The sequence below is a fragment of the Heloderma suspectum genome, chromosome 2 (assembly GCF_057233095.1).
Source record: "Heloderma suspectum isolate Gila_16-S chromosome 2, 16-S_ref, whole genome shotgun sequence".
Taxonomy (NCBI): Eukaryota; Metazoa; Chordata; class Lepidosauria; order Squamata; family Helodermatidae; genus Heloderma; species Heloderma suspectum.
The window spans coordinates 158,727,231-158,750,644 of record NC_139459.1 but is presented as its reverse complement, the minus strand read 5'-3'; the positions used below and the strand labels follow the sequence as shown (position 1 = coordinate 158,750,644).

General features: G+C 44.6%; 1 protein-coding gene across 1 annotated transcript in view; it reads right to left on the bottom strand.

The window, feature by feature from the left end:
• Positions 1-728: 728 nt before the first annotated feature.
• Positions 729-23,414, bottom strand: part of GPR156 (G protein-coupled receptor 156) — a 72,664-nt gene continuing 49,978 nt past the window's right edge. The window contains exons 7-10 of the mRNA XM_084835387.1: positions 21,011-21,106; positions 19,285-19,521; positions 9,778-9,933; positions 729-2,700 (exon numbers count right to left, since the gene is read on the bottom strand). Of these exons, the coding sequence (XP_084691513.1) occupies positions 1,390-2,700; positions 9,778-9,933; positions 19,285-19,521; positions 21,011-21,106 (1,800 nt within the window). The 3' untranslated portion in view covers positions 729-1,389. The remainder of the gene's footprint in view (positions 2,701-9,777; positions 9,934-19,284; positions 19,522-21,010; positions 21,107-23,414) is intronic.

Genomic DNA, 23,414 nt, shown 5'->3' with positions numbered 1-23,414 from the left:
GAGGAGTGGGGAAGAGCCCCATCACCATTTACATGCAGGTTTTGGTGCTGAAAAAAGATGTAATTTGCACCTGCGGGGAGTAAGAAAAATTGTCCAGGCTTTTTTCTTTGTGTTTCTTGAGGATTAAGAAACTGCTCCAGCCCCTGAGACATGTCCTTTACGAAGACCTGACAGATCCACTTATAAAATTCAGGGTGCAGAGGCTTTCTGTCTAGGACTGGGGGAGGAGGGGACCCCTGCCAGCTGGCACTGCTCCCCAAGGCCCCTGCACTTACCACACCTCAAAATTTTCAGGAGCAATGCATTTGCCAGCTGGGGAGGCTAAGCACTCCCCATGATGACTGCCCTAGTCAGCAAGGAGGCCTTGTCATCTGAGTTTTTTCCCCAAGATTCAAATGGGTCCCTGGTTACAGAGGAGGCAGTCACTCTACTGAAGGTAGGCTTGGCTCCTTGGGCATGCAACTGCTGGAGGACAAGGCCCTGTTTGCATCCAACCCAGTCCTGTCAGAAAAATCCTCGTAAGAGTTGACAGCACTGGACTGTTGACCTCACCCTTTCAGAAAACATTGCAGCTGTAGAGGTGTATCTCTGTCTGTCTCCCTTCCCCTCAGATCAGGAATTAGAAGGGAAGAACAGAGGAATTTGAGGTAGAATACAAACCTTTGGTAGAACTCATCCAACTTGTGGCCACTTGTGACTCCCCCAAAAAGAAGACACATATTTGCTTAAAATCTGCATATTAAATTATTATGATTTAAATAGAAATACAACTCAAGTCTCCTATCCAGATGCTGTTGATGGACAACTTCAAGGCCCAGCTCTTCCATCTGATGGTTCTTTATCTTTATACTGGACTTGGACTGGACAGCCCTTCAAATAGAGGATGGCTTCAACATATTTATTTATTTATTGCATTTATACCCGCCTTTTTTCCTTTTGCAAGGAACCCAAGGTGGCTTACATTATCTTCCTCCTCTCCATTTTATCCTCACAACAACATCCCTGTGAGGTGGGTTGGGCTGAGAGTCTGTGACTGGCCCAAAGTCACCCAGTGAGCTTCCATGGCCGATTGGGGACGAGAACCCGGATCTCCCAGCTCCTAGTCCAACATTCTTGCCACTACACCACACTGGCTCTCCAGAGGACAGTTCTCTAGCAGCCCTTCAAATAGAGGATTCTCCTCTGTAAAGGAGGAACCCGGCTGCCCTGCCTGTCACAAGGAGCTAGGCAGGACTGGAACTGGAAGTTAGAGGGGTGCTCTCCCCCACATAGGTTGTTGCATGCACACCTGTATTTGCATAGCCCTGCTTGTTGGAACAAGCAGGAGAAGCCACCCATTGGAGGATACCCTCCTCTAGGAAAATTGAAATTTACATTCCCCCCTCCCCTTTACACATAGGTGGGCTCCAAATCCTCATTGAAGTTCACAATTGGCTGAGGCTTGCCATAGAGTTTTACACAATGGTCTAGGGTCATACTAGGCTCAGGGTCTGTATCAGTAGTGCAGCTGTCACTAGAGGCAGACGCACTGCAATGGCAAACCTTACAATACTGTCTGTGGCGGCAATGGGTAATCCCCCACGAGGAGCTGCTATCAGAATCAGAATAAAAGTGCTCAGAGGGAAGGGGGCCTAGTACTGTGTGTGGCAGAAAATCCTGCTGCTGATGATAGAGGTTCTTGGAGCTGCTAGGATAAAGTGTGGACATACAATTCTCCACTTGGTGCTCATCTAAGAGCCAGCTGTGCCCTTCATTGCTTGAATGTTTGGACCAGTTTTCAGCTTTGTAATGAAGTGTTTCCTTAAACGCCACTGATGACAAAGAAGGCAGCTGATGCAAACAACTTCCATCCTTGGCATTGCTTGCTGCAGCCCAAGGAAATTCTATTAATCCGCTGCAGCATTTTTGCATTCTGCTGGATGTTTTGTCCGCATTACACCAAGTATTGGGGGCCATGGAGCCAGGTGAGTGGGTGGGAATTTTTTTCTCGTGCCTTGTCTTATAAGGACTAAGGTTCATAAAGCTTGTCTGCATCTCCTGTGGCTGCCACACCATGCTTATTTCACAGTCTTCACCTTGCTCAGGCTCCCTGGAAGGTGTCTTGGCAATGCTACTGTGGCTCACACTCAGCTCTTGAAAGATTTCTTGAAGCTTTTCACTGCTCACATAAGTGATCCCTGGGAGCTGCTTTTGGTTCATAGGTGAAGACTGTGGTTGCTTTGCTTCCCCACTCACTGTGGAGAGACTCTGTTTGAGTGGATCCTGTACAGGACCCATACTAAGTGTGGTGGTATATTGGGAGAGCCATTGACCTTGGTCATGTTTAACACTTGAATAATCATCTATCTTGCATCCATTTACTAGTCTGCACCTAGCAGTAATATCTGTTGGTGTGTTCTGTTGATCTGTCCACTCTAGATAATCAGTGCAGCCTTTTTTACTAAACAATCCTGGTCTGTATTGTGCATTTGAGAATCTAGGATACTGCCATGATCCCTGGCCAGGTAAAAAGGGATTTCTTAGTGAGTTTTCAGCTGCTATGGAAGAACAGTTGGCTGTAGAGTGAGCCTGCAGTACATGGGAGGTAGAAGGAAATGGAGACTCTGCAGTATTGTAGTTCTGTTCTTCAGCCATAAGCCTCATCAGCTTCTCTTTAGCATTGTTCACTTGCTCTTGAAGACTTGCAATCGCTGTATCTTTCTGTATTGAACAAACCAAGGTAAATGCCGCAAAACACAATTATTGTCTTTCAAAAAGTGAGGATTTGGAGGTAAAAACTAAAGTCAGGCCTGGCTGTATATACAACAGAATGAGGTGAACAAATTGGAAGTGATAAATAAATAAATTTTATTTATTATATTTCAACAAATTATCAGGTGGTTTACAATAAAAGATAAAAGCACATAATTAAAAAAATCAGTTAAAACAGCAGAAAACCAAAATATCAAAATCTGTGCTACGATCTCATTAGGTGTTAAAAGCCTAGGTTGGGGGAAGAGTGCCTAGCACCAAAAATGCAGCAATGTGGGCCTCCCAGGGAAGAGAGTTTTATTAATGGGGTGTCACCATGTAGAAGTCCCTCTTTTTACCACCTGCCTTACCTTATTTGGTGGGGGGGCCCTGAGGAGAGTTCCCAAAACAGATCACAGCACAGCTGGTACCAATTAGAGAAGGCATTCCTGCAGGTACTGCAATCTATGTGGGACCAGGGCTATGTGGAAAACACCAACACCTTGAACTGTATTCAGAAGTGAACCAGGAGCTCTGGTTCTTTGAGCACTGGCATAATACATTCCCTTCACCTGGCCCCAGTTAGCAACCTAATGCAAAAACATTAGATGCAGAATGGACTGCATTATTCCAGACTAAAGCAGAAACCAGAGTTTTAATGTTCTTCAGTGGGGGAGGAACACCCTGCAAGTAGAAACATAGCACAACAAAAAGCAGGCTAGGTTAGAACCTTTCTCCTTGACATGCTACTTTTTTATCTCTTTACTTGTGGAAGGTGGTTTTTACATGGTACTGCATTAAAAATGACAACTCCACCTGCAACGTAAGTGTTATAATCAATTCTACCACCTAATTTTGCTGCATGTGCAGAATAGGCATCCGTCTTTTCAAAGGAAGAACTGAACCACTGAACTTTAGAAGGAAAAAAACACAGGAAGGAACATAACACAGCTGTTCATAGCTCATGCAGAAGATGAGCTTCCCCCCATAATCAGCCATGTTTACTCAGAAGTAAGTTCCATTTATTTAAATTAGATTTAATCCCAAGTAAGGAACAATCCTTATATGTGCAGAAGATTCCCATTTTGATGAGGGTATCAAGCCTTTGATGAATCAGTCAGAACTGGCCTGTAATTATTCATCTTTCCAAGTCCCATGTCAAGGTTGGCTTTCTAATGTTGTGAGCACCCTCTACCTGGAAGCAAAATGTAATTTGCTCTTAAGAATTGCTCTACTGGCTCAGACTAAATCTAGCATTCTGTTTCCAAGAGTGGCCAGTAATTGTTTCTCCGAAACTCACTTTTTCAAATAGTTTGTTTAAATATACACTGCTGAGATGGCTTTTTAGCAGATAAATTGTTATATAAATGTTAATAATAGCTAAACTATTGTGACCCCTGTTTTCAAGCATCCTATATAGTTTGCTAATGGAAGACACTTGGTAATGACTCTGGGCTTTAATGGGATAACTACTAGCCAGAGTAGGGGCTGAATGGAAACTGCCAAACAGAAGTCTGATTTTGCTTAGTTAGCTGGAGAAGAGCTGCAAGGCAGTGCTCTTGCTTATAGGGGAACTGATGCTGCTTTAAAGACTAGCACTATCTACCTGAATATCTGTTTGATCCTCATGCACCACTTGTATATTTGTAAAATATATATATATCCAGTATTCTCCTATTATAAATTGAATGACCCTGGAAAAGGCTGCCTCCTAGAACTCTCCAACACTAATGGAAGTATCCGTGGCAAAATCTACAGTGGTTCGTGAGTTATGGTTGAACTGAATGTACAAAGCTGGGAAATCAGTTTTCCAACCATAATGTCAGCCTCCTTTCAAACCACAACATGCCTTGGGCAAAGAGACGAGCATATGTGTGGCAAGTGATGAAGGGTGGGAGCCCCTGAACACAGCAATGCTTACTCATTGGCTGTAAGGCTTTTCTTTCCTGGGAGTAAGTGCCATTGAAATTCCTGGGAGTAAGTGCCATTTCCTGTGTGTCTTGCTCCTGAGTAGGCATGCATAGAAGTGCATTGTAAGTCTACTTAGAGCAGCAGTCTTAAGGTCTCCCATCCCCTTCTATGCATTTACTTTGAACCTCCCCCTCCCATTGACTTCACCGACTGCTTCTTCTCCCTTTCGCTCACCAGATTGATAGGCTTTTTTCCTCCCAGGGTGGATGGGGAGCCACGCAGGAGAAAGGCTTGACAGTTAGGATTTCAATGGGTATTAAAAGTGCCTTTTCTCCTCCCCTGAATAAATTCATCATGCAGAGCTTGGAATGGTAATTTTTAATGGTTTCTTTTTTGTGTGTGGAGTTGTTTTAGATAAGGCAGTAATGCTGAGGTGGATTTCCATAGTACTCCCTCCCACCTAGCCAACCACTATCTCTTCTCCTAGCCCACGTTGCAGGGTCATTGGGAAGCCAGAATAAAGGGGAAGAGCAATAACGGGGAGAAAGCCAGCCACTATCTCTTCTCCTAGCCCACCTTACACGGTTGTTGGGAAGCCAGAATAAGGTGGAAGAGCAACAACAGCGCAGGGGTGGTAGTGAGCAAGCTGGGTCTAATGAAGAAGGTGTCCCTCATGAAGCAGTCACGGGGGGAGGGGGGTTGCTAGGGATGGCTTGGTGCCTTGCCTGTATTCAAGTCTGTTTGTGGATTTCTTACTTCTGTAGTTGGGAACCCAGAAATCGGTATACCCTTCAAACTCAGTAGTGCAAGCAATATATTGCATTTAATTCCATCACACACTGACATATTTAGCAGGGAAGGACTAGCAGTGCCAGCAACCTCGAGGTAAGCCACCGAGAAGGCTCTCTCTCCCTCGCCACAAAGTCGGAGGAAGGAGGGGGGCAGGGGACCAGGGACCAGCTCCCGTAGCCCACTATCCAGGCCACTAGAAGGGCTTCCGACTTCCCTCCTGTTATCGAGGAGTGGAGGGACGGGCAGAGCCATCAATCATGTTACAGGAACCAATGATCAGGGCGGGGAGGGGGCGTGCGGCCAGCAGCCCCCTTCTGTCCTGATCGTTCTGTGCAGCTCTGCCCAGCCATGAAAAGGTATAGAGCGGAGGGACGTGCTATGAGAGATGCCTGTATCTTTATAAATAGTAAATCCCATGTACATCCTGGCCAGTGTAAATCCCGGAAAGGATCTGGAATCAAAAGGACCAGTTTGTGGTGGGATAAAATGCCAGGTGTGAAGACAGCCAGTAGTTGCTTGCACAGAGATAGGTGATTGTTATTACACACTAGCCAGCACCCATCTGCTTGCTTGAAGTAGGTGATATAGTGACCAGATGCGGCTGTTTGCCCAAAATGAAATTCTGCTGCCAGAGTGGTAAACAATGTCCCTGGAGGCGGGGTCCAGGCTGGGAACAGTGGTTTGGGGAAGAGCTCATGCTTGGGTCTGCTGGCTGGGGGCTCGTACTAGGGATAGGTGTCTGGGGTGGGGACTCGTGCTGGGGGTGGGGCTCTGGGGGGAGCTTGGTTGGGGGCTCCAGGCTGGGGGGGGGGTAGTTTGAGGAATGGTTTCAGGGACTTCATACTTAAGTCCTTGGATTGGGAGCTCATGCCTGGGTCTGCACATTGGGGGCTCAGGGCAGTAATGTCTGGTTGGGGGGGTGATGTCTGGGGTGGGGCCCCAGCAGGCTGATATATGGAGTAGGGGCTCAGGGCATGGGATGGGTGGCCAAAGATAGGAGCGATAGTTCATGGGGTTTTGTGGGGGGAAGGCGTGCCTGGCTTCTGCCCCTGCCCTGAGGCATCACTCCCCTGAGGGCTCACCACATAGACCCAGGCACGAGCCCCCCAAGTGCTCTCCAAACCGCTACTCCCAACCTGGAGCCCCCATCTGTAGACACTCAACCCCAGCACAAGTTTTCACCTCTGATTCCCCCACACCGGGAGGTTTCTCCACAATAATAGAAGTTTGGATCAACCAAATTTGATCCAAAATTTGGATCATGGCTTATCCAAATTTTTCAAGGAGCCAGCTTTGGTCTGCACGGGGCTCCACAAGCACCAGTAAAAGTTGCTTCACAAAACATACTTCTGGCTGGGGATGGGGGGTGGAGTGAAGGTCTGATGGGCAGGGGCTGCTCAACCAATAAGAGAGGCTCTCCTCCCCCCAGCCCCTTCCCCTCTTTCACCTTTGATAAAATCCCAGGAGGTTTCCTCCTATATCGCTACATAAATCACTCTCCTTCTCTGTATCTCTCTCTGTCTCCCCTGCCCCCAGCATTATTTATTCTGTTTAAGAACAATCACTAAAGGAACACAGTGTGCTCCTTCCTCTGAAACTGACAATGCTGGGAACAATCTCCCCCCCCCCAGCATTATTTACTCCCTTAAAGAATATTCACTAAATAACCCAATGTTCCTTCTGTCCTGATCAGCTGATGATGCGATCAACTGAAGCTGTGATGTGTCAACATAATGGCTCCTAAATGCATTATTTCAATTCATGGGAATCTAGTAACTCCGAGAGTGCGCATTTTGGAGACAAGCCTCATTGACCACAGTGGGAGTTACTTCTGAGTAGACACTAATTGGTTTGTGCTGGGAAACACAGGGATAGGAAACACTCCTTGACGGTGAAAGGCACATTCCTGGGCAGGGCTAACATACCTGAGGTAAATGCGGGGGTCGGGGCACACAACAACTATACCGCAGAGAACCTGACTAAGGAAAAGAATCGGACTTTAAGCAGTCTCAGGAAATCCGGTTTTTCCCTGATAAGCTCTGGGGTGGCTGCTGGACAGCCATGAAGTCATGTATCCCTAACAACCTCCAAATGCAGCCAGCTTGGAGTAAATCGCTCATGGAGACAAACCCCGCCCCCCCCCCGACACCAACTTCCACACACCTACACCTGATACAAACCCCCACTGTCACACTCAAGACTCCACCCCCTGCACAACCCCCCACCCCTGAGCCCCCTCGACAAGCATTACCTCCTGAGACCCCACTCTGCATGAACCCCCAATAACCCCCTCCCGGCCTGGAGCTCACTCCCGGCCCGGCATTAACTTACACACCTCCTGCACTTCCTATTGCAAGCCTTTTAAAAAACATACTGACTTCGGTATATAAAAAATGTGAATCAACCACCCTTCCGCAGGGGTGGAGCACAGCCCTTTTAATTCCTTCACCCTGCCTTAAAACTTGATTGACCTGGATCAAGCTGCTCTGCCATGGGCTCCGAAGGGTCCCTTTAAATCTCCACCCCCTCTGGCTGCATGCGCAAGCATTCCAAAGCCTCCAACCAACTTCCCTCTATACAAACAAATGGGAGTTGGGGGTGGGAAGCTCATATCTCCCCCAGTCCTTGACCGATCTTGCTGGATTTCAACCTTGCTCCTAGTTAGCCCATTCTCTCCCAGCCTGGCAAATGTGGCAGCTTTTCATCCATATTTCGTACAACAGGCAGTTGGTCATGCCTTTTCACTCTTTGTTCTTGAATTTTCACACTCAATTTTTTTTCTACCTGGGCCCTACCCAGGGTATGTCTAGCTTATGCACTAGAAGAACTCCCCATGGGCCTATACCTCAAAGAGCAATGCTAAGTTACGTCTATGAAACCCTACATGGGCGGTTAATCCTTTTTCCCTATAACATCCCATAATAAGCTTTGTTATGCACCAAACCTAGCTAATCTGTTAGGAAATTTTGTAGCTATCTACATGCAAAATTTGGGGCAGAGCAGATGGGGGGGGCTTAGCTATGCCCCCCAAACTGACTTTCCCCCCCATAGGTAAAAAGCCCAAAATGGTGTTCCCAGCCATAACTATGGATAGCCCAACCGGGCCACCCACATTGAGGGCGAGGAAATAATACGAATCTCTGTGCAGGAGAGAGTTTGACAGTAAGAATACTGCAGCAGCTACCTACTTGGGGTGTCTTCTCGCACAATAGCCTTGGGCATGTGCTCTCAACAGCTGTAAAGGGCACATAGTGATGTGCAAATTTCTCACAATATGGATCTATGATTTGCTGCTGCTTCTGTTGTACACAGAAATAGGCTTCACTGGCCCAATGCAGACTACCAACGCTGGCCTAGTATGTATATAACACTAACCCATGGCTTATTTAATCCATGGTTTGTGGCCCTACCCAGGGTACGTCTAGCAGACAGCTGAACAATTTTTTTTCTCAATCCCTAGGTTTATTTATTTATTTATTTATTGCATTTATACCCCGCCTTTTTTCCTCTTGGAAGGAACCCAAGGCGGCTTACATTCTCCTCCTCCTCTCCATTTTATCCTCACAACAACAACCCTGTGAGGTGGGTTGGGCTGAGAGTCTGTGACTGGCCCAAAGTCACCCAGTGAGCTTCCATGGCCGAGTGGGGCTAGAACCCGGATCTCCCAGCTCCTAGTCCAACACTCTTGCCACTTTGTGCACTCCCTTCCTGTATCCCAGATGCCTTTGCAGCATTGTACTACTGACATGTAGCATGGTCATTGTTGTTTTTACCGCTCTTACTTGTTGCCTCTGAAGCCTTACGAAGCCATGGTTCTGGGTTTGCACATAATAACCCATGGTTCGAACTACCCAGAGTTCACAACCCAACAACAAACCATGGGTCTTCTTTCCATAGTTTGTTGACAAATCCGCATTCACATATCATGACAACCCTGAATTCAACAACTCATACCATGGGTTACCATAATGTGCAAACCAGGGTATAGAACATATTACCCTGAGCTATGGAGTTTCATGGCTAGGATAGTCTTTTAAAGAATGGCTTATCTTCCCTCATTTTATTCCATGGTTTCCAGTTCTTACAGTCAATTTTTATTCCAAGTGCTCCATGAGGTATTTATTTTCAATATTCACTTTTTGGTGTGCTTGAGAGTTTTTGAGGGGTTGGGGTGGGGGTAAGAAATAATAGTCATATGTCTGAACTTACAATTGTGTATGTGTTAGTGTGATAAGGGGGCTGGGTGGGATATACATATATGATTAATAATGATTTTAAGGCATAATGTGACTAAGAGGGGGAACTATTCCATTTCTTTCTATTGATTATGTGAGTGCTTCATACCTCTGCAAGCTGTTGCATCATGGAATTTTTCTCCCCAAGCAACTGGTAGATCTCTTCATCACTGTACATTGTGGACTGGAAGTTCTTGCTGGAGCTGGTAAAATATTTGGCCATGTTGCTGTCAGGATTTTTAAAAGCCTTCCATTGTCTGACCTGCTGGACATTAAAGTAGACCTAAAAATTACTTATATTAGTGGAAAACAGAACAATGGAAAGAGGACAAGGATGGAAAGAGAAGTACAGAGAAAAAGCAAGGAGACAAAACATTTACCCTTGAAGCTGCATCATAAGCCCAGGCCTCCATCCATCCACTCACCTGGACCAAAGAGGTTTCATATCTGAAGCTAAAATCACCTCTCTCACTCTTTATATGACTGTCTGATTTCTCTCTCTCTCTCCATACACTTACATTCACACACAAACATCTACCCTTCCTATTGATCCAGAAGGGCCATTTAAGGTGGTTTATATAAAATGCAGAGCTGCTTCCAGCCCTCCTCACAACTTATGGGATGTAGTGGTAAATTTTGAAGTGCAGGCACTCATCATGACAGCCCTCATAGCCACGTCCCCAAGAAGAGTAAAAAAATGCAGGCAGCTGTGTTCATCCATATCAATAAACCAATTCTAGTAGTTCTCCACCAAGAACAGGCCTTTTGTAAAGCTAATGGGTCTTCATTGCCCATTCAAGACCAAGACACCCCAAAATACTTTCAATATTTGAAATATTGAAAGCATTGTCAAGTCCTCAATCCATTGCATTATAGGAGGTGGGTGTTTATCCTTCCAATGTTGTAATATCAGTATTTTTGCTGTCAAAATGGAAGAATCCATTTATGCTGACCATTTGTTAATTTCCATGAAGCAGGTAAATAATTTAAAAGTGTGTGTACATCAGCAAATATTAAATATTTATCTGTGTAATAACCTCCTTTTAGAAAGAAGCAACTACTGGACATTATCAAAACATATGTTTAAAAGAAGCATTAGCTGTGTTGTAGTGTCGGCAATTAGCTGAATTAGACAATCCCTTATTAAAGAGACATTGCGGTGTCTCATAGACATAAAACAAACATTTTTGCTGAATAAGACGCAGCCTAAGATCTAGAGATGTGACAGAAGTCAAAAGTGGCAATCCACTGATTAGGCATTTTGTGGTGCTGTCCACAGCAATATCTGAAATTCCCAAATGTATCCACATGTCCGAAAAGGTTGGGGACTGTATCTATTATCTTTGAGAAATCCTTGAGAATGGGTGAAGTACTAGAGGAGGGTAAATGTTGTCCCTATCGCCAAAAAGGGCAAAAGCAAGCTCTGGGGTCAGATAGATCAGTCCATCTGACATCAGTATGCAGGAAAATTCTGGAGTAGATGATAAAGCACTCGATCTGTGCACCTTGGGCTAGTGGTAGTCCTACTTAGATTAGGCCCATTCATTTCAATAACATTGGATACTGCCCCTTCACACTAATACAGTGATCACAGGAAGGCAGCATAGATTTGTCAAGAACAAGTCCTACCAGACTAACCTTACTTCATTATTCGATCAGGTTACCTCCTTAACAGATCATGAAAATTCTGTGGCCATATCTTGACTTCAGCATGGCATTTGACAAAGTGCCCCATGATAGTTTGATTAGCAAGCTAGTTAACTGTAGGCTGGATGACACTACTACTAGGTCGATCCAAAGCTAGCTGGAGAACTATACTCAAACTATACTCATCAATGGTTCATCATCAAACTGGTGGGAGGTATTGAGTGGGGTGCTGCAGGGTTGGTTTGGTCCTGGGCCTGGTACCTTTCAACATTATTATTAATGACTTGGAGGAAGAGGGGGAATGCTTACCAAATTTTCAGATGACACAAAATTGTGTGGGGTAGCTTAGAAAACAGAAACAAAATTCATGGCTTCTCTCGTTCATGCACTGCAAGAAAAGTGGAGGCAAGAGAAAGTCCTTGGGAAGAGCAGGATCAAGGCACTCTAGGCACCCTGAGATGGCAGGCTCCCCAGAGAGCCAGATTCTCTCATTCTGCTGCAATGCAGGAAATGAATGGCAAAAATAATACAACCCCCACCCGCCGGGCAATGACCCAGGCCACTGTAATTTAAAAAAACTCTCACATGCTGTACCTGAAGGAGGAGATAAGCTTAGAGTTCTATACTGCTCACACTCTTTCTGACTCTCTTCTCTTACCTGAGAAGAGCCAGAAAAATTAAAATTAAACTTCCAGCCTGATCAGGCAAGGGAAATGGAAGGGAAGGTACAACTGGAGGCAGGGTTTAGGGCCCTATGCAGACATGCTGCGTGCAGTAAGATAACGAATTGGCACAGACATCCGTGTTTTGAATAAATTTGTGAGTGTGAGGGAAAGTCTCCTGACCACCCTGTCTCACTTCCTCTGAATCCAAGTGCCAAAAGCTTAACACTGAATGCTCTGAGCATACACACCCAGCACACATGTGCAATACATTGTTTACTGAGATTGCCAGAGAAGGACAGAAAGGGGAAGGGCCAATAACAAGTGTGGCACTTGGCAGCAGACGAGCCATTTCTTGGAATAAGCTCCCTGCTACAAGTGGGGAGTTTACAGGCAGCAGGGTGCCACCCCATTCATCCCTAACATAAAGCAGCAACTGGTTGTGGCTAATAAAAAAAAGTGCCAGTACTGCTTCCCTGGCCTCCACAACTGGATGGGCTGGTCGGTCTGTCTGTCTGTCATGCGCGTGACACACACACACACATGGTTTTCATTAGGGGTGACATGGTCTACTTCCTTTCATGCCAGAAATTTCACTCCTGAACAATGGTGCTCAGGGGTGCCAGAAGGTGTCCAACTCCGACCACTGTGTAAGTTGGCTTGAAGGGTTTGCTGCATCAAAGCAAGGGTTACTTACTCCAACCCACATGAAGCTAAGTCTGTTCATTAGTTCAAGAGCTTCGGCTATTGGGCGGTATAGAAATAAATAAATAGTTATAAATAAAATATCTGTAATTTATTTACTGTAAAACCCAGTGAATTTTGGGACCAGTGGCTCAAAAAAGAAAAGGTAGTGCTGACCTTTTAGCATCAGGGACATTAGGGTATGTTGAGATACTGAATGATATCAGTATCATTCCTGTTCATTCAATATGAATGAACAGGAATTTGGTTTGATCTGGTTTTCTCAACGGGGCAGGAGGCTTGTGATCTGAAAGTGGGGGAATTAACATCTATTCCCTTGTTGGATCACTTCCTACTGAGGTTTAGACTCTCAGCGGCCTTTCCCCTCTGCCAGGGTGGGGTACCTATTAAAATGGTCTGCCCCCGGAGGCTATTAAAATGGTCTGCCCCTGAAGACTAATGGATTCCAATGGAATCCAGAGGGCTCTAGGGGCTCTTCCGGCTGGTATGACTGCTGCTCCTGTTGAAGCCCAGGTCACTCTGTGGAATGCAGAGATGATTCAGGCGGTTGACACGATTGTGCCCAAGCGCCCTCTCCCTCTGGACAGAACTTGGCCAGCTCCTTGGTATACACCCGCGCTGAGGGCAATGAAGCAAGAGGGGAGAGGGCTAGAACGTAGGTGGAGGAAAACTGTTGCCGAGTCTGATCGAACACAGGTTAGAGCTCATTATCGAGCCTACTCCGTGGCAGTGAGGGTGGCAAAGAGACAGTTCTTTTCCACCAGCATTGCATCTTCTCAGTGTTGTCCACCAGAGCTTTTCTGAGTGGTTCGCGGCCTGCTACATTCTGGGCCAGGGACAGAAACTGTGGAACCCTTGGTAGTATGCTATGACATGTTTGCATGACACTTTGAAGATAAAGTTGCTCAGATTTGTCATGAACTGGATACCACAATTAATACAGTTCCATCAGTAGAACTGCATTAATTGTGTGTCCAGAGCACCGTCTGGGCCAGTTTTATTGGATGAGTTTCAGTTATTGAGGCCCAAGGATGCGGACAAGGTGCTTGGCCAACTCCAGTCGACCACTTGTGTGCTTGACCCTTGCCCTTCATGGCTTATCACATCAAACAAGGAGGGAATATCCAGCTGGGTCGAGGCTGTAAATTCCTCCTTGAGGGAAGGAGTGGTGCCAGCCTGTTTAAAAGAAGTGGTAATCAGGCCACTCCAGAAAAAGCATAACCTGGACCCAGAGGATGTTAACAACTATACACCAGTAGCTAATATCCCCTTCCTGGGCAAGGTGCTTGAGTGGGTGGTTGCAGGACAACTCCAGGCACTGTTGAATGAAAGGGATCATCTACAGCCATTTCAATCAGGCTTCAGACCTGGTTTTGGAATGGAAACTGCCTTGGTCGCCCTGACCTTTGCCAGGACAGGGACGGGGGGAGCATGACCCAGTTGATTCTTCTGGATCTCTCAATGGCTTTCGATACCATCAACCATGGTATCCTTCTGGATAGGTTGTCTGGGTGGGTTGGGAGTTGGGAGGACTGTGCTGCAGTGGTTCCGCTCCTACTTGGATGGCTGACTCCAGAAGGTGGTGCTGGGGGATTACTGCTCTGTGCCATGGCAATTGTGCCATGGGGTTCCACGGGGCTCTATTTTATCCCCTATGCTGTTTAACATCTACATGAAACCGCTGGGGGAGGTTATCCAGAGGTGTGGGCTGAGGTGCCATCAATATGCCGATGACACCCAGCTCTACCTCTCTTTCTCATCAAAACCAGGTGAGGCAGTGGCTGTTCTGAATCAGGGCCTGGGCACGGTAATGGACTGGATGAGGGCCAATACACTGAAACTCAATCCAGACAAGACGGAGGTACTGTTAGTGGGTGGTTCGTCTGCCCAGCTAGGTGATGTTCAAACTGTTCTGGAGGGGATTGCACTCCCCCTAACGGATCAGGTTCATAGTTTGGGTGTGCTCTTGGATCCAGAACTGTCACTTGAGGCACGGGTGAATGCTGTGTCACAGAGCACTTTTTATCAGCTTAGTATATGCTTAATAACTTAGTATATTTTATCAGCGATATACCGACTGTGCCCTTATCTGGACAGAGATAGCCTAGCTACAGTTATCCATGCTCTGATAACCTCTCATATGGATTACCACAATGCATTATATGTGGGGCTGCCTTTGAAAACAGTCCAGAAACTTCAGCTAGTCCAAAATAGGACAGCAAGATTGTTAACAGGGACTGACCAATGAGATCACATCACTTTTCCAGCTGCACTGGCAGCCAGTCCATTTCCAGGCCCAATTCAAAGTGCTGGTATTAACATTCAGAGCCCTAAATGGCTTGGGGCCAGGTTACTTGAAGGATTGCCTCTTCCCATATATGTCTACCCAGACCCCAAGATCATCTTCAAGGGTCTTTCTCTGTGAACTCCTGCCAAAGGAAGTGAGGTGGGTGGAATGGCTGTGGAATGAGCTCCTTAGAGAGGTTCGCCTGGCACTTACGTTGTACTCCTTTGACGTCAGGTGAAGACCTTTCTATTTTCCCAAAATTTTAGCATTTTACCTTTCTAGTCCTGGTGTTTTAAATCTGTATTTTAAATCTCTACATTGCTGCGAGGCTTTATTCTGGTTGTACTGTTATACTGTGGTTTTGAGTTTTCATATATTATATTGTTTTATGCTGCACCTTGTGGTTTTAATTTTTGTGAACCACTCAGAAAGCTTCAGCTATTGGGCAGTATAGAAATAAATAAACTGTAAGAACCTGCACTTTAAATTAGGCTTGAAAACACATAGGTAACCAGTGCAGCTGGCACAGTATAGGTGTTATATGATTGAATCACCTCCCTCACACCAACACCTGGGCGGCCACATTCTGCACCAGCTGAAGTTTCTGGACCATCCTCAAAGGGTTGGTCCAAAATACCACATGTAGTGTATTACAGTAGTCTAGCCTGGACGTCATTAGTGCATGGTCCATTCTGAGGCAAGGTCCATTCTGAATTATACTCCCTGTATATGTTTTGTTATATGTTTATCTTGTTTGCCAGAACTTCAACTGCTAATATAAAAGGCAAGGAAGAGAGCAGATGTTGCTTTGTTCTCAGCTGAGCTTGAAGCCCGCCCAAATCAAGCCCATTTGTTCAAACCTTTTACTGGGAACTGGAGTACAACTAAGAGAACAGATTGAGAAATTTGCTCCCTAAATTAAGTTTTACTAGAAGGTACTTGCAAGAAAGACCATTCTATTCTGTGAAAAAGTCTTAGAAGTGTCCAGGGACAATGGGGAGTTGTTATTGTTTTAATAACTGTGGTGTACCTATATTAAGGGTCCAATTGAATCCACCAATTGCCTCCAAGGGATAACACCTGATTATCTGATCAGGGGAGACATAACTAGAGATTAAGAGGTCTAGATGAATTGCCATTACATTACAGTAATTTTGCATTCTGGTTGAGTAAAGCAATGGGATAGTAGGATTCCAGAGCTGTGGGATTCCTGTGCTGTTTTAAAATGACTATGAGTCTTTTTAAAGACTGACTCCATGATTCCAACACTGTACACACCTATTGAATCAGCCAATCACAGATGAGGAGATTCAGGAAGCTTTCAACGTTTAAAAACCCCAGTGAATTTTACAAGGTATTTGCAGATATATTGATCTTCCAGTTTAAAATGGTCTTTAACATTAGTTTAGAGATGTGGGGGGGGAATCCGAGAATAGTATACAAAATATTTTTATAAGATGCTTTTTGATGGTATCTAACACCTTTTAAGACAGGGTGTTGAACCTCTTTCAGCCAAATTTGCATCCAATTTTGGAGAAGCTCCCAGGGGCCGCATTCCAGTGGTGGGTGAGGCTGAAGGCAAAGGGACAGGGCAAGAAATGCAAAAAATATCTGCACATCGTAGCTTAAAGCATTTACTGCTTTAGTAAGCAGTAAGCTCATTTTACTGAGCTTTAGGAGAGGCATTTCAACCTTTTAGCACAGGGCCAAACTGCACAAAAGCCGGGAAACCACCCAATAAGTAGTGGTTGGGCAAACAGTGTGGCCATTTGGGGAAACCCAGAGGGCTGGATTTGACAACCCCCCAGCTCTGAAGTTCTCCACTCCTGTTGTACATTTAGCAAAATTTACCTGGAGGCTGTTAGAAATGTGGATCAAGTCAGGCTAGGATTTTTCTTATATTTTGGATATGTCCTAGGATTAAGAAATTTCAGGTGTTAGTTCTGGGAAAAATTTAAAAATATTATGAGATCTGAGTTACCTCTGGATCCCTTTATTATTATATTTGGTTATCTTAACCATAGTGGGTTCTTGTGCTATTAAAATGGTAGTACATGTTGTAACTGCAGGGTGCTGGGGAAAAAATTAATTCTCAAAAAAATCTTTTTTTTAATTCTCCAAATGAAAGATTAAATGAGTACTGGTGTATGAAAATGTGAGATCTGGTACACGTGAGGTACACACCAACTTAGAACAAGAGAGGGGAGGCAACAAATAGATTTACTGAGAAATGTAAACTTTTGTGTTTACACATAGACTTTTATGGTCTATGAAATGAAGTACACGATTTCTTCTGTGCTAAGGATAATATGATGATTTGTATATGTTTGCTGTAGTAGTAATATTCAGTTTCTTTAAAAGTTTGTTCTTTGTTTCTTATTTAGATTGCCTAAACCCTGTAATAATAATATGTATTGTTGTGGAAAACAAATAATACAACAACAACAACAACAATAGAAAGTCAACTCCAGTCCTAAACCCTCGAAGCAGAGATGGGAAAGGGTGGGAAAGGTGACTGCTAGAAGTCCCAAACAGTGCTAAAATGTTCCTGTTAGGAACTGGAATATGCTGCAGCATATTGTTGTGGGGCCACTCTTGTACATTCTGTAATGAAGCATTTCCACAAGTGTCAGTCCAAAAGTAACTCCAGGAAACTATAGGCAGCAGAAGCAAATGGGACTTCTGCTGCCTGTATATTTGAGACTGCTGATGAGACTGAACATTCATTGCTTACTGCCAGCACCTCAGCTATCCCCTTCTTCATTTTGAGCAGAGCAGAGGAAGCAGAGCAGAGCAGAGGAAGCTGCTCCAGCTGGTCTAGGGACTATACAAGCAAGCACGCTCCCAGAGAGAGAGCGATCAGAGCGAGCCAGTACAGGATCTCAGGCAGTCAGCCTATCAATTTGATCAGCCTGAAGAGGTGGGAAAGGAAGGGCTTCTAGCATCAAGACTTCCAGAGGAGGAGGTACAACAAAATCTGGAATTTGAAGTGGTACCCGACTTAATCCATCGGCATTAGCTATTGCCTTTCCTGGCTTGTGGACAAGTGTATAATCATAAGCATTGAGCAGAATGCTCCAGCACTGCATGTGGGGTGATAGTTCCCTTCATACCAGGAGAAAAGATTCTTAAAAGAGGCTTGTGGTCTGTGCGTATTTCAAAAGCCTGGCCACAGAGATAGTTGTGGAAGTTTTTGACTCCTGAGATAACAGCCAAGGCTTCTCTGTCAATTTGTGCAAAGTTTCTTTCAGTGGATGTGGTAGTGCTTGAATAATAAGCAACTGGTCCTTCTGTACCATCTGGGAATTTGTGGCTTAGCACAGCACCAACATAATGTACAAGCACCGAACCTGAACTCAACAAGCGTTTGACATTCTGGAAAGCATTCTCATGCTGGCTGGTCCATTTCCATGAACACCTTTTCTCAACAAGCGATACAGTGGCTCAGTAATTGTAGTTTTTTGTGGAAGAAACACATGGTAGAAATTGAGAAGTCTCAAGAAGGCTTGAAATTCTTGCTTTCTTCTTGGAGCAGGTGCATCATGAATTGCACTTATTTTTTTGTCAGTGGGGTGAATGCCAGAAGCATCAATACAATATCCCAAAAACGTTATGCTGGAGGTTCTAATTTCATATTTCTCTTTTTTTACATGAATGCCAGATGTGTCAAAATGATGCAGGACTTCTTGAAGGCAAATGCTATTTGGGGCTGCATTAATAGAAGTACAGCTTCCAAATCACGTGAAGTACTCTACTCAGCACTGGTTAGGCCTCATCTGGAGTACTGTGTCCAGTTCTGGGCACCACGCTTTAAGAAGGATTCAGACAAACTGAAAAAAGTCCAGATGATCAGGGGACTGGAAACAAAGCCCTATGAGGAGAGAATGAAAGAACTGGGCATGTTTAGAAGAGAAGACTGAGGGGAGACATGATAGCGCTCTTCAAGTACTTGGAAGGTTGTCGCAGAGAGGAAGGCCAGGATCTCTTCTCGATCATCCCAGAGTGCAGGACACAGAATAATGGGCTTAAGTTACAGGAAGCCAGAAAAACTTCTTGACTGTTAGAGTAATACGACAATGGAACCAATTACCTAGGGAGGTAGTGGGCTCCCCCACACTAGAGGCATTCAAGATGAAGCTGGACAGCCATCTTGCTTTGACTTAGATTCCTGCATTGAGCAGGGGGTTGGACTCAATGGTCTTATAGGCCCCTTCCAATCCTACTATTCTATGATTCTATGTGTTTGTGCAAGCATACTGAGTTTTTCAGAAAAATGATGATGTGTGATACTTCTCCCTCTCACCTGGTTTCTTACCTGTGGAATAAAGATCAAACAGTTTATTGTAGATGTACAAACAAAGATTCCTCCTGAGGTAAAACCAAAGACCAAGTTGTGCCACAAGTGGAAAAAACGATTTACAACCAGCATAATTCCAGTACAGAGAAAAATAACAGCTATCCCCACGATGAGGCTCAGGGACTGATTGACTGGTGGACAGCTGAGATCATCTGTCAGACCAGAAAGGTAGGCACCATACATCAACAGGATGCCCTGGGGTCAAAAAAACAGACACATAAAAGGGTTAATTCAAGAGGAGGAGTTGTGTAACACTTTCCAGAATGTGGAAACGCTTTCCTTGTTAATCCAGTTAGATTCAAATACATATTTTGTGCAACAGCTTTACTGTTCATTTGATCTAAAAAGCATTCAGCCAATGAGAGCAACAGCAACTAATAATCTCTATCCATGCTTGGAGGATGTCAAGGGAAGCTTGGGTAAAGATATATTGGGAGGGGAGAGGGACTGGGTCAGGTAATCCATTGAGATCCCTCCAATTGTCTGATCTTGCTAGAAAATTAATGTGCATTAGAATATATGTGAAAAGCATCTTGTAGCTGAACATTACAAGAAATGTCATGATGGTAAAGGCAATTCAGCAATGGAACATTACCTGGGAAGGCGGGTTATGGGCTCTCCCTTGCTGGGGGTCTTCAAGCATAGGCTAGACAGCCATCTGCTGGGAATGCTGTAGCTCTAGATTTCCTGCACTAGGCCTGGACTAGGTGGCCTATGAGACTAGGGATGTATGGATTTTGTTAAATCAGTTCTTCCTGTGATTTGCCTTGAGTGACATTTGTTGGTAAAAAAAAGTTGGGGTACAAATAAAATAAATAAAATTCCAGGAGTCTTGCATTCTGTTTTCCATTTATTGGCAGAATTTGATTATTTTAGGGATGTAAGAGAATTTTGTTCCATATTAGTGCTAATTCGCACCTCCACTAATGTGCATTAGTGCAAGTGCAAATTTCCCCTCAAAAGTTAAAAAAAATGGTCAGAAAGTCCATGGAATCCACATGACTTGGAAAAAGCAGGTTTGAGTCATAGAAATCTGAACTCATTTGAATCCATTGCAGATTTATTTTATTTCATTTCATTTCTATACCGCCCAATAGCCGAAGCTCTCTGGGCGGTTCACAAAAATTTATCTGACATCCCTATACAAGACGCTCAAAGTCTTTGATTCTATGATTCCACAGTTCTTGGGATATTCTTTTATAAGACTCATCTTAGTTGCCTGAAGAACACTAGATGATGGCAACTGTTTAAGTTTCCTTATAAAGTTTTGGGGGTCACTGTATGCTCCTTTGAACCTGATCCTCACAGAAGGCACTGATGGATGAGTGAGAAGGGAGTTCATTGTCATACCCTTAATTCACATCACAAGTTCCAACTGGTGTGGGGTAAACCCTGCCAGTTGAGATGTGGCCATGAAGAAAGGGCAAATGTGTGTATTCAGTACAGGTTCTCAGTCAGGCAGTGGGTGAATGCACTTCTGTGAATTTGTTGAGAAAAGCGATGGTTCAAAGGAGGGTGCACCACTGGCAACTGAGCAAGCTGCATGCATGAATACAGGGTGCCTGTATACAGAATGTGGAGTGAGGAACGTCCCTAAGCTAAGCAAAGCTGGGTCTTAAATTTCCTTCACATGAGAATGATCTTGGGATCATTTCTGTGATCAATATTGGAATGAATTACATACCTTAAATCCCAGAAAGAGAATAAGCCAAAGATCAGAGTACAGAGATGTACAGAAGTACCCTCGGCTCACTGTGCAAGTCAAGCCTCTCTCAGTCACCTAGTGGAGAATTAAAACACACAACTGAAGGTTTCTGCCCTTGCCTGCAAAATGCCCAATATTCAACATTATTGTATATTTTCTTCTCTTGGGAAGAGAGGGGTTGGTTTTGTTTTAAACTTCCTCACCCACCTGGAAGGGCCCTGTCTCCATTTAAGTATGTTCCTCCTGCAACTGCTTTGTAAGTATGTCTTGCATCAATGAACCAGTACGATGCAGGAGGGAAGCATGTCACAGTGGCAGCATTTTAAAATCAAGTACCAATGGGCCTGCAGACACCTCCCATGCTGCCCATCAGGCTCCCTGCCCCTCCTGATTTTTAATTTCTTTAAAAGATGTGTTATTTAAAAGTAAATAAATAGGGAGGCCAACATGCTGCAAAATAAAGTGCCAGCCCGCAGCACCGCACCACTGTTATTTCCAAGAATCCCTCTGGACCCCATGTGAGCCACAGAGGCATTCTGAGAAAATAAAAACGGTGGGCAGCTGCTGCCATGCTTTCTTTTGAAGCATGCCCAGCTGCCCAGAAAAAAGAAAACCATAAGCTGGGGAGTAGTAAGGAGCATCCTTGGGGTAAAAGGTAATGTATATGCTAGCTGGTTGGTTTGTTTTGGTGTGTGTTTTGCTGGGGGGGTGGCAGTTACGTGGCTGTGTGCTAAGGGTATGTTTCTGGCCGGTGGGTGTGTTTCTGTGAGCATCCCTAGTTTGCCTTCTGTGAAATGGGTATTTTGTTGTGCTTTGTGGGGGCAAATATGTGATTTGGCATTTGCGGTTCAAATCCCACATCTACCCCCAATCCCACCACTCAAAGGCAATTCTTGACCGAATTGCCTTTGAGCGTCATCAGTTTGCCTTCTGTGAAATGGTCATTGGAGCAGAAAGCTGGGTTCAAAAGAGTGGTTGTGTGTTTTGGAATGCACACCCCAACTTTGCCTTGCACTTAGGTTGTTGGGAAAGTTATTTCTTTTAGCCACACCAGTTTTCCTCCTGGGGCATGCCACCATGGCAGCCATTTTGTGAATTTGCAGCCCCCATGGTGGCCATTTTGTGAGAGTACCCACAATATGCTAACAAAATTCCAAATGTGCCCCCAAAGGTTGGGAACCCTTGCTGTAGAAGCTCCTGCTGAGCCGCTTTCCCTTTCACCCCTTTGTATCTAGGTTGGACCTAACTGCTTTGTGTCTAGGTTCACAGCCACCCTGATATCTGCAGCAGCCACCCAAGAAGTAGATACGAGAACCAGGTCTTTTTTGCCTCTTCCTCCTTCTCTTAATTTTGTGTTTGTTACTGGTTGCCCACCTGTTTTCCCTTGTCATTTTTGCCTCCATCCTTCATCCAGCTGCCTCTTTGATCACTGCTGCTTAACAGTCCACACGCACCCTCCAATACAGAAAAGACACTGCTTTTCTACATGAAGCTGTTAATCCACTCCATCTACTTTTAGTTTCATTGCAGAATTGAGATCCAGAAGTGTGTCCTTTCCTGCTTTTCTCTACATAACCTCTAGTTGACACTGTGGTGTAGCAGAATAGTGCAAATACACAAGAGGAAATCACACTTTCTTTCACCATCAGAAATAATAGCCCATTTTCTCTGTTCTAAGGACATACCTAGCTCCTCCAGGTTTGCAAACATTCCCACCAGTTCTCCCAGATTCCATTCAGCAAAGTGTGACCCTTTGTGTAGCAGAAGAGGTCTGCTGATTTTCAAGGGAGTGGACTTTTTATTTTGCTCTGTGCAAATATTTAGGACGTGGGTGGAGTGGGATGCTGAATATCTCACTTGGCAAATGAAGAAGGAAAAGGCTTCTGATTTACAAGAGTTAGTGAGCATTTTATTTTTCCTTATGCTTATACAAACAGCTGATATATAAATAAATTACATGTCATCTCTTACGAGCTATAAGTAAAGTAAAACGGCCAGTGGGAGAGGATTTGCTGTTCTAAACTGAAAATTCCAAACTGCCCAGTCAGGCTTTAATTCTGTGAATAGGAACTTACATCACTACTGGAGGGTTTTCTGTGCCACTGTCTATCATTGTCACTTCACCAGACACTTTCTTTTCAGGCTCGGTGTTCCCCACTTGCAAAAGAGAACAAGTAGTCCTCAGGTTTAACAATGCACTACTTCACCTTGTGTTATATTTCTGCCTCAGTATACCTCAGCTGTAAAATGGCAGCAGTATAGTAACAAAGCTTGTTGAAATTCCTCCTTAAGAATTCTCTGGCATGGATTCATGCCAGAGGGCTAGTCATGTCCATCTGAGGTTCACTATTGCTTAACTGTAAAATGGGATAAATGCCTTTAA